The sequence below is a fragment of the Aquarana catesbeiana genome, linkage group LG03 (genome assembly GCF_042186555.1).
Source record: "Aquarana catesbeiana isolate 2022-GZ linkage group LG03, ASM4218655v1, whole genome shotgun sequence".
Taxonomy (NCBI): Eukaryota; Metazoa; Chordata; class Amphibia; order Anura; family Ranidae; genus Aquarana; species Aquarana catesbeiana.
Window position 1 is genome coordinate 566,596,720 of NC_133326.1, and position 15,731 is coordinate 566,612,450.

Here is a 15,731-nt window from a genome sequence, read left to right on the forward strand (position 1 = left end):
AGCATGCAGCTTTGATACGTTTTAAACCACCCAGCCAGGCACCATATACAGCAGTCAAACGCAGAGCTGACAGTCCATTGCAAACAGAAGCCGGATCAGCTCCAATTTCAAAGGCTTTGCCAGGTTAAGCCAGCCCTTATGTACATCCAGATGTGGTGACACAGATCTGAGACTCTATTATTAGTGGGAGCGTGGCTGAAACCAGCAGCTAACCAGCCAGTGGCAAAAAAAATGACAGGCCTTTGTTCTCGGATACTGTTTAAAATATCCAGGAAATAGTAACTCAACCCCACGGATAGTACATATAATTGTGTCCGGTCACCATCTTCAAAAAAAATTGTCCCTAAGAATAGAGCACTTGGATATGCCACAAGAACGGCGTTAATGAGATCAGTAAACCTGGTTTTTACTTTGCTTCAGCAACACTGTGACCTGGCTTCAATTGGAACAGATTAGTGTTAAATGATATATACTGTAGGAATTGCACTTTGAAAACACATTTGCTCGTTTAACCGCTGCCCCCTGGGTGGACGTCATATGACATCCTTGGATTGAAGTGGTTACTCCGGGATGATGCCTACAGCTGCAGACATCATCCAGCTATCAGCAGCCATATTATATAGTTTTTGTGTGCACTAAAATAATTAAAGTGTAATAAAAAAAAAAAAAAAAAAAAAACACAAGACAAAAGCCTGACCTTACAGAGCAGACTGCAGACAAGCTAAATGTAAACAACACAGTGCGGTTGATCAATTAAAACTACAGAGTGCAAAATCTGGTGCAGCTGTGCATAGAAACCAATCAGCTTTCGTTTTCTTTTTTTCTTTTGTCAAAGCTTAAAGGGGTTGTAAACCCTCAGACCCCATTCACACAGGGGCAACACGACTTGCAGGTCGCCTCAGCGAGGCGACCTGCAAACGAATGCCTGGGCGACTTGCAAAACGACTTCTGCATAGAAGTCTATGCAAGTCGCCCCAAGTCGCCCCCGAAGTCGTACAGGAACCTTTTTCTAAGTCGGAGCGACTTGCGTCGCTCCCCTTAGAACGGCTCCATAGTACAGAACGGGAGGCGACTTGTCAGGCGACTAGGTCGCCTGACAAGTCGTCCCTGTGTGAATGGGGTCTCAAGGTTTTTCACCTTAATGCATTCTATGCATTGAGGTGAAAAACCTCCTGTAATGCTGAAGCCCCCCCCCCCGAGCCCCCATTTTACTTACCTGTACCCCCTCTATCTCGCGTCGGGGACGAGACGCCAGCATAAGCAGGTGTCTCGGGTCCTGATTGCATGGATTGATAGCAGCGCAGCCATTGGCTCCCACTGCTGTCAATCAAATCCAATGACGCGGGCGCCAGGTGGGAGGGGCCGAGTCCTGCTTTCTGTGTGAATAGTCGCAGAAGCAAGACACGGGAGCGCGCCCACGCGGGTGTCCATGAAGGAGAGCACTTCTACGACGGGGCACTCGAGAAGAGGAGGAACCAGGAGCACCACTGAGGGAGCCCAGAAGAGGAGGATCGGGGCCACTCTGTGCAAAACCAACTGCACAGCGGAAGTAAGTATGACATGTTTGTTTGTTTTTTAAAAACCCTGAACCTTTACAAACCTTTTAATTGAACAAGCTGAAGTTAGAACCTGATGGTCTACCATGCACAGATGCACCGGATTTTGCACTCTCCAGTGTGTATACTAGCCTGGACCTGTGCAGTCAGCTCCTGCGGTAAGACAGCGCAAAGTAGTCAGTTCTATAAAGTTGCTTGATAGTCTTGTATGTTTGAACAGAATGTATTTTAATATCTATCCTTTAAAAGGCGAAGTACAGCCAAAGCTCATTTGGCAGTACTTCTCCTGTGGAGCACAGGAGCGCAGTTCGTTCTGCATGCCTGGGACCCATTTTCAGCAGACAGTGGGCTGAAGCCTGCTGTCGGCTAAAGTCATAAAGCCAGTCCAGGCTCTAGAAATATTGCGATAATTAAGTCAGGATCCGCCCACATGCCTGGACCGGCACCCGGCTCAGCCTCTCAGTGAGCTGCTGAGAGCCTGAGCAGGCCGCTCCCGCCCAGCACTCCAGTGATCGAGGGGAGGGGGGCAGGGCAGAAAGCCGTGATTGACATTCACCAACTCTCTGCTCAGGGAGCTCTGAGAATTGAGCGATCGGTGGTGTTTGATCGCTAAGTCTTAGAGCCAGGGGGATGCTACATCCAGCTAGGTAAGTATGATTCTGAAAAAAATAAACAAAACCCCATACTTCTCTTGTAAGTTTATTAAAAAGCAGAGAACTACAACATTAATGTACATCTACTGTACTGACCAGCAGCCATTTTCATGGGATCCACTATTCAAGAAAATGCAGCCAGCCAGGTCCCCAGAAATTATTTAAATCACTGAGTAAATCAAAGTAACACTAAACAACATTATTATTCTCCAAAAATAATCCATACACATCCACTATTTAATTGCCCTATAATCTGCCTCTGCCTTTGGGAGTCATGCTTGTCGTCACAGTCAGCCTTGCAATGCCTCATGGGACTTGTAGTTCTGCAACAGCTGGAGGGCCACAGGTTGAGCACAGAGAGGGTGGCTATGTACTTACATACAGTGGGGGGGGGGGGGCTATGGAGAACAAACGCCAAACCTGAACAAAAAAGGATGGAAGTGAAGAGGGAAGAGAGTGAAGAAAAAGAGAAAAAAAGGAATTTGGAGATAAGAGGCCATGTTGGGAATACATATATACATACATACATACAGAGAATTGCTAAGTTTAGTGTCACTCTAAGGAAAGAACAAACTACAATATCTCACAAAAGTGAATACACCCCTCACGTTTTTGTAAATATTTTATTATATCTTTTCATGTGACAACACTGAAGAAATGACACTTTGCTACAATGTAAAGTAGTGAGTGTACAGCTTGTATAACAGTGTAAATTTGCTGTCCCCTCAAAATAGCTCAACACACAGCCACTAATGTCTAAACCACTGCAAAAAGTGAGTACACCCCTAAGTGAAAATGTCCAAGTTGGGCCCAAAGTGTCAATATTTTGTGTGGCCAACATTATTTTCCAGCACTGCCTTAACCCTCTTGGGCATGGAGTTCACCAGAGCTTCACAGGTTGCCACTGGAGTCCTCTTCCACTCCTCCATGACGACATCACGGAGCTGGTGAATGTTAGAGACCTTGCGCTGTCCAACTTCAGTTTGAGGATGCCCCACAGATGCTCAATAGGGTTTAGGTCTGAAGACATGCTTGGCCAGTCCATCACCTTCACCCTCAGCTTCTTTAGCAAAGCAGTGGTAGTCTTGGAGCTGTGTTTGGGGTCGTTATCATGTTGGAATACTGCCCTGTGGCCCAGTCTCCCAAGGGAGGGGATCATGCTCTGCTTCAGTATGTCACAGTACATGTTGGCATTCATGGTTCCCTCAATGAACTGTAGCTCTCTAGTGCCGGCAGCACTCATGCAGTCCCAGACCATGACACTCCCACCACCATGCTTGACTGTAGGCAAGACACACTTGCCTTTGTACACCTCACCTGGTTGCCGCCACACATGCTTGACACCATCTGAACCAAATTAGTTTATCTTGGTCTCATCAGACCACAGGACATGGTTCCAGTAATCCATGTCCTTAGTCTGCATGTCTTCAGCAAACTGTTTGCGGGCTTTCTTGTGGATCATCTTTAGAAGAGGCTTCCTTCTGGGATGACAGACATGCAGACCAATTTGATGCAGTGTGCGACATATGGTCTGAGCACTGACAGGCTCCCCCACCCCACCCCTTCAACCTCTGCAGCAATGCTGGAAGCACTCATACGTCTATTTCCCAAAGACAACCTCTGGATATAATGCTGAGCAGGTGCACTCATCTTCTTTGGTCGACCATTGAGAGGCCTGTTCTGAGTGGAACCTGTCCTGTTAAACCGCTGTATGGTCTTGGCCACCGTGCTGCAGCTCAGTTTCAGGGTCTTGGATATCTTCTTATAGCCTAGGCCATCTATGTAGAGCAACAATTCTTTTATTTCAGATCCTCAGAGAGTTCTTTGCCATGAGGTGCCATGTTGAACTTCCAGTGACCAGTATGAGAGAGTGAGAGTGATAACACCAAATTTAACACACCTGCTCCCCATTCACACCTAACACTAACAAGTCACATGACACCGAGGAGGGAAAATTGGCTAATGGGCCCAATATGGACATTTTCATTTAGGGGTGTACGCACTTTTGTTGCCAGCGGTTTAGACATTAATGGCTGTGTGTTGAGTTATTTTCAGGGGACAGAAAATGTACACTGTTATACAAGCTGCACACTCACTACTTTACATTGTAGCAAAGTGTAATTTCTTCAATGTTGTCACATGAAAAGATGTAATAACATATTTACAAAAATGTGAGGGGTGTACTCACTTTTGTGAGATACTGTATAACACAGATCTGATTGTAGAAAAGACTAAACAAGCAAATAAACCTGCATTTACAGTGAAATAATAAGTATGTTGTAACACCCATGTGTAAGACATATATATCCTTTCTCTTGATGTTTAATGACAGGTCTTCCAGCTAATCACCCATATAACTCATGTTAGGAGAAAAAGGGAAAGGTTCATGACATTGAATTGTTTACAGCACCGATGGAGGGATGATGACGTTCTCTACATATAGAATACATTGGACTATAATCAGGGATATGCCTTTAAAAGAATGTTCTCCAAAGATATGAACTTTAAGTGCAGCCTGTTACAGACGTGTAAAGGAAGATTTCTGTGGATTTCTGTGGAAACATCATAAAAAGGGAGAGAGAGAGAGAGAGAGAAAAACTACACCTACAGCAAGGGTATTATCCAACTTACAGTTTGTTGTTATCTATAGGCATCTATAGAATCCCTTCGTTTGCAGAGATTTCTTATCACTTCCTGTTTTGGCTATGGGACAGGAAGTGAAGGTAAATCTCCCCAATTAGACATATGGTAAACAAAATCTAAAATGGGGACAAAAAAAAGAAGTTTTACTTCTGCAGAGAGAGACCACTGCTTCCACACAGAAAATGTCCCTCTGTGCAACTTCTGGCAACTAACAAGTTTTTCTACTCAGCCTTTGACTGCTTTCTAAAGAAAAAGAACTGTAAGACTATTTACACAACTGATGTTGTTTTACAGCACATGGAATGCATTTGGTTGTGTTATGCTGAAAGTTTTTTTGGGCTTTAAAAGGCACATTTACTCTCTGACATAAACATCCTCTATAAAGGCCAAAACCTTTTCTCTCAGTCCTGTACAGTGTGGAGGGTTTCCTGTGACAATGCTATTGCTGGAACAGGAAGTAAAGAGACACAAATAAAAAAAATAGAGACAGTAGCGTTCTAATAATACACTAAAAACAGGATTTATTTTTGGTCTCCGATAGAAAGATTTCTCCCAGATAACACAGACAACTGAACAGGCTTCTAATGCCGCGTACACACGGTCGGACTTTTTGACCGGACTGGTCTGACGGACGCTGACAGACCAAATCCGGCGAAAAATCCGATCGTGTGTGGGCTTCACCGGACCTTCAGCGGACCTTTCCAGTCATAAATCTGACGGATTTGGGACTCCGCCAGACCCAGAAATCCGCTCGTCTGTATGCTAGTCCGACGGACAAAAACCGATGCTAGGGCAGCTATTGGCTACTGGCTATCAACTTCCTTATTTTAGTCCAGTGTACGTCATCACGTACGAATCCATCGAACTTTGTTGTGATCGTGTGTAGGCAAGTCCGGTCATTAGAAAGTCCGTCAAAAGTCCGCCAAAAGCCTGTCGAAAGTCTGTCAGACAGGCTGTCGGACTTTTGTAGCTGAAAAGTCCGACCGTGTGTACGCGGCATAACGCTCTCATGCTCTGTTCAAAAGTAATAACAAAAAAAGGTAAAAGAAAAAGTAGAATTATAGGAAAAACTTTTTTTTTTTCATTTTGGATAGAGCAAGGGAGGGTTATAACCCCTGTTAGATTTTATTTCGCCATCTGTGTCCCATTGTGGAGATTTCCCTTCACTTCCTGTCCCATAGTGAAGCAGGAAGTGAGAAAATCCCTGAAAATTAGAGGAATTTCTTGGGGATCCCTGGGTCATCAGAAATAGTGTCCCCATTGGAAGATTTCCCCTCTATTACTTTTCTGGGGACAACTCAAAATGTGGGATTTTCTTTTACTTTCAATGATAATGGTAAACAGAACAAATAAAGAGGGTGAATCTCCTTAACGGGGACACAGACAGCAATACAAACTATCAAATCCCTCTCCACTCTTTCTACAACTACATAAAAAAGTTTAGCCTTTAGTTATACTTTAAAGCTCCATCCTTCCCTCCAGTCTTGCAGAGTTGTACACAATTCTCTACTGTACTGAAATTGATTACTCTGATTTCACTGCACACTGTCAGCTTCTCACAATGTGCATTAGAAGCTGCAGCAAGTCCCAGCCCTCATCATATCCTGGCTAGAGGATGCCCGGCAACATCTAGCTCTTTCTTCTCCAGCAGTAAAAAAAACAGAGAGGGGTTCTAACCCTCCACTATATGATTCATAACTATGAAAAGGTTTTTACCTTGACATACATTTGAAAAGTACAGTTGATGAACTTGACTGGTTTCCCTGCCCATCCATTCTCCTAGGAGGTGTATAGAGAGAGAGGGACATGCTTGTCATATTAGCCATTCATGGAGGTGACACTGGAGATAATGGTTCAGAGGAATACAAACAGGACTGGTGCAAAACAACCAGCCAAGAAGAAGAACACACAAACGTCCTCTTCAAACAATGGGGATTTGTTGGAAAGGTCAACGTTTCATCTCAATGGCGATGGATTGAACTTTACAGCAGATCCTGTCTGTTGGGCAAACACGCATCTTCCCGCGGCTCTGTTTACACATCTGTTTAATGCATAGAAATGGGGCTTTAAATGCAAAACCAACATGCACACGTTATATGGCCTCCCCTGACCCGACAACAACTTAAATAATGGGAAACAGGAGCATAACCACACACAGTCCTAAATACTACAAAACTGGGGGGCTGATTTACTAAAACTAGAAAGTGAAAAATCTGGCGCAGCTGTGCATGGTAGCCAATCAGCTTCTGACTTCAACTTGTTCAATTAAGTCTTGACAGAAAAAAAAAAAAAATAGAAGCCAATTGGTTTCTATGCATAGCTGCACCAGATTTTGCACTCTCTAGTTTTAGTAAATCAACCCCTAATTGTCTATATAAACCCCCGCAACAATAGAAATCATTCCTTTATGCCCCATCAACCAGATGCACTTCCAGAACTGTTGGAGTATAGTGCAAATCTAGCCTATTATTATCATAGAGCTATTTATTCCAAACTACATACAGCTGTTTCAGGCTTTTTGCCCATCATCAGTGCAGTGTACAGAACCAATGCCCTCTGGTGTAAAGGTAAGCTTAGGCCTAGTTCACACCTATGCAGGTTTCAGTTTGCATGTCCCAGATGCATTTTTCAATACACAATTTTGATCCATTGAAGTCTATGGAACCAAAAACAAGTCCCTGGCCCTTTCCATAAAATGCATAGGTGTACACCAGGCCTAAAGGTAAACTAGAACCATACATGTTATGGTGAGAAGAGATTAAACCCTTTCCGCCCAGCCCTGTCATTCCTTTAACTGGGCAATTAGTCCAGGGAGTGGGAAGGTCTGCCTGATCGAGGGACTGTGATTGGCTGTCACAGTGGTCACATGAGCGGAAGCCAGTGCTGGCAGCTGCCCATCATGTGACCCTCTGTTCTAGGAAGATTTTATTGTGCTACACACTGATTTGCTTTAAGGGCTTTTCCTGGTGCCTACCCATGGCAGCATACCTATGGTTGGTTGCTCCACCCCCTACCATAGGTATGCTGTCATGGGTAGGCACTAGGAAAGGAAAATTATGTAAAGGTAAGAATTCAATTTACCATTTTCCTGGTGCCTCCATGGCAGCATACCTATGGTTGGGGGCAGAGCAACCAGCCATAGGTATGCTGCCATAGGTCCATTCAATTTTGAGTTCTTTAGTCCCATGTTACCATAACCTGTATAGTAATACCCCCCCCCCCCCCCCATTATAAAACACTTTGGTTAGGTTCAAGCCATTGCCTTCCCGCTTTCATGTGTTTGTAAATGCATGTTGGGGAGTGTTTTGCACACACACACACACCGACATGCACATTTAATGCGTTTTTCATGTTGGCCAATAAAAAACTATTTAGGCTTGATACCAAGACCTAAATATGAATGCAAAATGCATCATATGTACAATTCCATGCTTCATTACTCCTTTAGACCCCAAAATGCACGAAAGGGAACAAAAAAAAAAAAAATGACCTGTGCGATTTTCAAAAACGTGCTGCAGCACATAGACGTGAACAAGCCCTAGCATTGCCTTTGATGACAAGTACGTTTTTGAAATGCGAATGTGCAAAGAAGATAGCAGTCAGCGTAGCCTCACACTATTCCAAGGTACGTGAAAATTCCCTTGCAAAATGAACATGCTTTAAGGCCTTAGCAATTTATCCATGGAGAAAGCGAGATTAAAGGTCCATTTACATTTGTGTGGTGCTTTAATTCATGTGCAATAAAGAGTGTTAAGTCATGTGTTAACGAGCGTTGCATTGAGGCAGCCTACTGAAATCCATGGGCTTCTGAAGGACCAAAATGTCCCAAAAAAGCCAGACGTGTCACAAAACGTGTGCCACAATTGTTGTGCTGCCATGCAATGGAGTGCAATTCAATATGAATGGCATCACAGTGCGTCAATGCATGCAACATGCGTAGCTATAATGCACAGATGTAAATCTGCCCTTGGGCTTTACATCGCCTAATTTTGAAAGCATTAAATACTATACAGGTTTTAAAAAGAAGGAACTTCCTAACAAGGTGATGAAAAACTCCCTTGTAGGTCCCACTCTCCCAATCACAAGTATCTGTGACTTCCTAGCAAAGGGGACTCAGACAGACAAAGTCTCTATAAATGCTGTCAAAATATCCCAAGATGCTGTACAAATGACATATACCCGCTGTACAAAGGACATATACCCGCTGTACAGAGGACATATACCCGCTGTACAAATGACATATACCCGCTGTACAAATGACATATACCCGCTGTACAAAGGACATATACCCGCTGTACAAAGGACATATACCCGCTGTACAAAGGAAATATACCCGCTGTACAAATGACATATACCCGCTGTACAAAGGACATATACCCGCTGTACAAAGGACATATACCCGCTGTACAAATGACATATACCCGCTGTACAGAGGACATATACCCGCTGTACAAATGACATATACCCGCTGTACAAATGACATATACCCGCTGTACAAAGGACATATACCCGCTGTACAAAGGACATATACCCGCTGTACAAATGACATATACCCGCTGTACAGAGGACATATACCCGCTGTACAGAGGACATATACCCGCTGTACAAATGACATATACCCGCTGTACAGAGGACATATACCCGCTGTACAAATGACATATACCCGCTGTACAGAGGACATATACCCGCTGTACAGAGGACATATACCCGCTGTACAAATGACATATACCCGCTGTACAAAGGACATATACCCGCTGTACAAATGACATATACCCGCTGTACAGAGGACATATACCCGCTGTACAAATGACATATACCCGCTGTACAGAGGACATATACCCGCTGTACAAATGACATATACCCGCTGTACAAATGACATATACCCGCTGTACAGAGGACATATACCCGCTGTACAAATGACATATACCCGCTGTACAAATGACATATACCCGCTGTACAAAGGACATATACCCGCTGTACAAAGGACATATACCCGTGGTGAGCCCATTCACTGCCACCAACCAGCATTACTGGAATCTGATGAGTTTTAACTGTTTGCTGTCATTGCTTTCTGACTACTTTGTCTCGTCTTTTCAAAACCCACATTCTTATGTAACTTTTGGAGTTTAAAATGCGACGCTTCAAAAAGTTCTTTTTTTTTCAGATCCTGTACGACTCCCCCCCCCCTCCTAATCACAGCTGGTAACAATGGTTGGCTTTCTTCCAGGTGCAACATCTGTAAACTCTGAGCGGGGGCCCCCTTTAAGGATGAGATCAAGTAGAAGATGAGGTGAATAAGACTGGAAAATCCTGGAATGTAATTGGCTCCTTTTATACCCTTACTAGGAACGCCAGTGGTTTGTTAAAGTTTGGATACAGTTATAGCTCCTCCCACTTCTGTTATTCCAGATGTAACAACGGAATTTAGAGTTAACAAAAAAAAAAAAAAAAAAGCGAAAGAAAGCACAAAGCAAATGCAACGGTACAAAAGAAAACCCCAGAACTGGAACAGCTGCTAATCTTCTCACTTCGAAGCACAGTACAATTCATAATAATCCTATGCACAGTGTCATAATAATAATAAATTATGAACTCTTTATTATTATTTTGCTCTATCTATCTATATATAAAATATTTTGGGCGTGATCAAAGGAAATCTATATAAAAGACTACATTACATATTATATAAAATAAAATGTAACCAGAACAGTAGCGGGCACTTAGACAGAACTACCAATACATGTGGAGCGCAAATCACAAAAACGGAAATTAAACGCACCTGGGTTAGAAAAGGGATAAGGCAGATCTAGAAGAGAACAGTTAACCTGCATATAGTGTTAGAGTGGGCGCACATGGGGGTGATTTTTTGGTAGTGTGATCACCCTACTAAAAACACCCACAACTGATTGATCGCTACACATAGGGAACATAGAGGTTAGTATTGATTAATCTCTAATGATCGCATGATGGTCCAGATTTGTGCAACCAACCGTAACTACCAGCAGCGCGATTGATCACAGGTGACCATGGGTGAATTTTAATCGTGTGATCATGCTACTAAAACTGCCTGCGATCAATCGATAGCAGATAGCGACACATAGGAAACAATTAAGTGCTGCTGTGATTATTCGCTAACGATTGCACGATGCTCCAAAATTTGTGCGGCCAATCGCAAGTATGTGCTGCTATAATGCAATTAAGGCAAATTTTGGGAGCAAGATCATGCCACTAAAACCACCCGCTAACGATCGTCCAGTCTTAAAATTGATATTCTGCAACACTTTCGCCGCTCTTTGCGTCAATGGCGGTTAGCACATTTTCTGTCGCCGTTGCGTTGGCGGCAGAATACGCCTGACATTGGTAATACATATAAATGATGATTTTATCATATTCTGATCATCTCACCGTATTGTACAGCGAGTCGCTCTCGGCCACCTCGGACAGCTCGCTCAGCTTGCGATCCCATTGGATGACAGGGTCTCCGCTTTCCAATATCTCCATTTTCAGTCCGTTATTCAAAAGCAGCGAAAAACAACTTTGGATTTCTGGGCAGAAGGTGAAATTAGTTTGACATTAAAATCCAGCAGATCCCCCCCAAAGCAATGTAATCAGCTGATCACAAAAGTTTAAAGGGACTCAATGTGAAGTCAGCAAGTTGCAGAATTGAAGGGCCAAGTGTTGCAGGATGTGTGTGTGCAGAGAGGGCAGTACTGCTAGGAGGATGAGTGGGGATCAGAGCGATGTGAGTGGCTTCTCTCCTGATCACAAGTCTATGAGGTCCTGTGGGAGGTCAGGGTAATAATATTGAGCACACAGCCCAAATATCTTCCGTCTCTACTGTCCACGATCAGACTGACAGTCTAACCCAGCCCCCGCCCCCTCTTGCTCTCCAAACACGCCCCCTCTTCTCCCTTCACCAATCGTCTTTCTCTTTGCGCCAGGCTTCGTGCATCTCAGCCAATCAACGCGTCTCTAATGCCCCCGGGGATACCGCAGCTGAGAAGTTCAGGAATGCGGGCGGAGCTCGGTTTGTTTGATAACTCCAGGAACCAATGGTGAGGCGAGCGGAGGCGTGAACCCTGTATCAGGGTGGATGACTGATGTTATCAAGGGCCAATAAAGGTACAGAATAAGATGGCGCGACCAATCAGATAAGGACAAGAATATCTGAGCGACCAACACAAAGGAAACCCCGCCCATAGGCAGTACCTGGAAGTGCCGTGCTTATTCAAAGATTGAGCCGTATTTATTATAATACTGGGGCCAGGCTATATACCAATCAATGTACTGTATACTCTTCCATTATTATAAAATATTATTAATGCGTTATTAGTGTTAATGTACTAACATGATAACTAACATTTATTTATTATTACAGATCTTTATGTAGTCTACCCTAGATACTATAAAATGATGAGCGAAAACATCATACATGCTAATAACAATATATATTATTAAAAATATACCATGCACCTAAAACAGAACAATAACATAATTAACACGCCAACAAATTAAATTAAAGCCGTACATTAAAAGAGTTTATATACAATAGTAATAATTGTCGAACAATTTACTGTCCAGAGAAAAATATGATTGGAAGATCGGAAAGATTGTTTCATGCTCCATATCATTCTATCTCATTTCCTATGTTCTGATTTTTCCTCCCAGATCAGAATAATTTTAATGCAATTGATTGGTTGTGTTCAAAATCAATGACACATCAATGTACTCATACTGTACACTTCTGTAAACTAGACTTCCTCGATCAGATCCTTCTTTGCATAGCCAACATTATAGTGTATGCCATGCCCAGAAATGTGTACATACAGTATATCCACTTCAGCTCCAGAAGATCTACCCCCCTTCATGACCAGGCCATTATTTGTGATACGGCACTGCTCTACTTTAACTGACAATTGCGCGATCATGCAACGCTGTACCCAAATAAACTTTTCTGACAGACTCCATGGCAGCCTATGTATGGGTTAATCCCGCCTCTAATACCTCATAGGGCCCCACTCCCATAAATCTTTGCATTTAGACAGAGACCATGTTCCTTTTTTGTTCTCTTCCTAGGACCAAGGTAGTCTTACCTTACAAAGTTTTCGGTCCAGTCCTGGTGGTTTGTACGTGAACATGGCGGTTCAGGCGGTGTCCTTTCTGGAGTCCATTTACCTTAGCTATTAGCAGGGTGGACATGGGCAGTTAATGCGATGCCTTGAAGATCTTACTAGCCAGCCATTGGCAGGCAAGCGGCAACATGGCCAAACGTCCCAGCTATTAGCAGGAGGCCCTTTCTTGAGATGCCCTGGTCGTGCAGTATGAGCAAACATGGCTCCCAGTTCCAGGCCAGATCTAATTGGTGCTGTGGTGGTAATGTATAGAAGTTAATATTTGCTTACATGGCAGCTGTGTTTGTTCTGTTGTTTGTTGTCTCTCTAGCTCCGTTTTTCTTTCTGGCCATAGCGGCTGGGACACATCTGCGTTCCAGCTCGCCTCCTTTCGGCCCGTCTGCGCATGCGCGAGCCACGATCGAAGTCGAGGCTTGGTTCTGCGTGCGTGGTCCGGGCAAGATGGCGGCGGTCGCGCAAGACAGGGAACAGCTCTTGTCACATCGAAATCAGGTCATCTCTACCCTGACAGAGTTCGGTTGGCTGTTGAACAGGGAGAAAAGTCATCTAGACCCAACACAGTCTCTAATATTCCTCGGAGCCCAATTCGACACGGTGAAGAGCACCATCTCCCTGCTTCTGGAGAAAATTCCGGTGATCCGGGAAAGAATTAATCTTGCAATGTTATCATCTCTTCTCAGATCCTCACAATGTCTCAAGATAATCGGCACCATGGTAGCCACAGCTCCCATGGTGAAATGGGAGCAATGGAAGATGCGGCCCTTTCAGAAGGGTTTTCTCCAACAGTGTGATCCAGGGTCTTGAGACCATCTTGTCTGGATAACCCCTTCCATGCGAGAGAGCCTCCCCTGGTGGCTGCAACGGAAAAATCTCCTCAATTGCCATTCCATAGAACCTGTCTCCTGGATCACGGTGACAATGGATGCCAGCAACAGAGGTTGGAGCGCTCTCTGTCTGACGGAGGTAGCCCAAGGCAAATGGGATTTCCCATCCCAAGGAGTAGTCACAAATGTTCTGGAGCTCCGAGCTGCCTTTCGTGCTCTTCAAGCTTTTCTCCACTTGACATCAGGGCCCTCAGTCCTCCTAAGGCTAGACAATACGACCGCAATGTCATATATCAAGAGACAGGGGGGCACCTGCAGTCTCTCCTTACTGAAGGAAGTAAGTCCGATCATGTCCTGGGCCCAGGTGAACTTGACAAATCTGACGGCTGTTTATCTTCCCGGAATTCAGAATATCCAGGCAGACTTCCTTTCAAGGGTCTCCCTGGACAACAACGAATGGTCTCTCCACATCGAAGTTTTCAACTGGGTCCTGTCTCTGGGAATGATGTCGGAGGTAGATCTGTTTGCATCCCCTTGCAACTTCAAACTGAAGAGATATTACACGGGAGTGGATGCCCTGACGGACTAGTGGAGATTCCACAGGGCTTATGCCTTTCCCCTGGTCCCAGTCATTCTCTGATTTCTATCAAGGCTCAGGTGGGAAGAAGCTGAAGTAGTGACAATTGTTCCATATTGGCCCAACAGGCCATGGTTTCCTCTCCTGATTCAGATCAGTTACCGGGATCCAGTTCCTCTCCCTTCCAGACCAGATCTCCTGTTGCAGGGAACGTCTCTTCACCCATGCCCATCTCATCTCCACCTGATGGCTTGGTGGTTGAGAGGGGAAGGCTGGAGGCACTAGGATGTCCAAGTACAGCTATTGCTACATTGCTGAATGCCAGAAGAGCGGGCACCAACAGAGTTTACCAAAGAATTTGGTCAAAGTTTGCGGACTACGTTGTTTCCACTAATGGTTCCTGTAATGACCCAAAGATACAGGATATTCTGGGTTTTCTACAAACAGGCCTGGATCTGTCCTTATCGGTTAGTTCTTTACGAGTTCAGGTTTCTGCAATCTCTGCCTTCACAGGCGTATCATGGGCCAGACACCCTCTTACTAGGCAGTTCTTCAGAGGAGCAATAAGGCTCAGACCTCAAAGAAAACCGAGATTCTCCAAGTGGGATCTTCCTCTTGTCTTGGATTTTTTCTCAGGAAGAGAAATACCACATATGGATCAGTCATCTATTAAAGATAAAGATTAACTCTCTCTCAAAGTGGTCTTTCTGGTAGCCATAACATCGGCTAAGAGGGTCTCCGAAATTGGTTCCTTAGGATTCAAAGAACCATTCCTTACTTTCTTCCCAAATCGAGTAGTCTTGATTCCTATGTTAGGTTCAAATCCCAAAGTAACAACTGTCTTCCATGAGAATCAGGAGACTGATCTTCCTACGTTCAGGTCTACTGAGGACTCTAATTTTCATCCACTAGATGTTGGAGAAGTTCTAAAAAAAATTTAGAAGCCACAGCTTCTTTTCGCCAGTCTAATCACCTGTTTCTTCTCTTCCATGGTAAAAACAAAGGATTGCGTGGTTCCTCTAGAACGATCGCAGCATAGATTGTTCAGGCCATTCAGTGGGCTTATAAGTCTAAGGTTTTGGCTCCTCCGGAGGCAGTGACCGCTCATTCTACCAGGAGCGGTTCTACATCGTGGGCAGCGTCCCATCATGTATCTCTGGAAGTAATCTGCAAAGCGGCCTCATGGTCATTGATTAACACATTTATGACGCACTGTTGCGTAGAACTGGCTTCTTTGTCTTCGGTTAATTTTGGTTTGCACGTATTATCTGTTGATGATGCCAATTAAACCTTTTTTTCTTTAACCAGCAATTGCCCACCCGGGAGTGTATGGCTAGTCATTTCCC

At 44.2% G+C, this 15,731-nt stretch overlaps 1 protein-coding gene across 2 annotated transcripts in view; it reads right to left on the bottom strand.

The window, feature by feature from the left end:
• The window catches only part of CREB3L2 (cAMP responsive element binding protein 3 like 2), a 95,295-nt gene extending 83,558 nt beyond the window's left edge, over positions 1-11,737 (bottom strand). For both annotated transcript variants that reach the window (XM_073621825.1, XM_073621824.1), the window contains exon 1: positions 11,258-11,737. In XM_073621825.1, the coding sequence (XP_073477926.1) occupies positions 11,258-11,353 (96 nt within the window). In that variant the 5' untranslated portion in view covers positions 11,354-11,737. The remainder of the gene's footprint in view (positions 1-11,257) is intronic.
• Between the last annotated feature and the right edge of the window lie 3,994 nt (positions 11,738-15,731).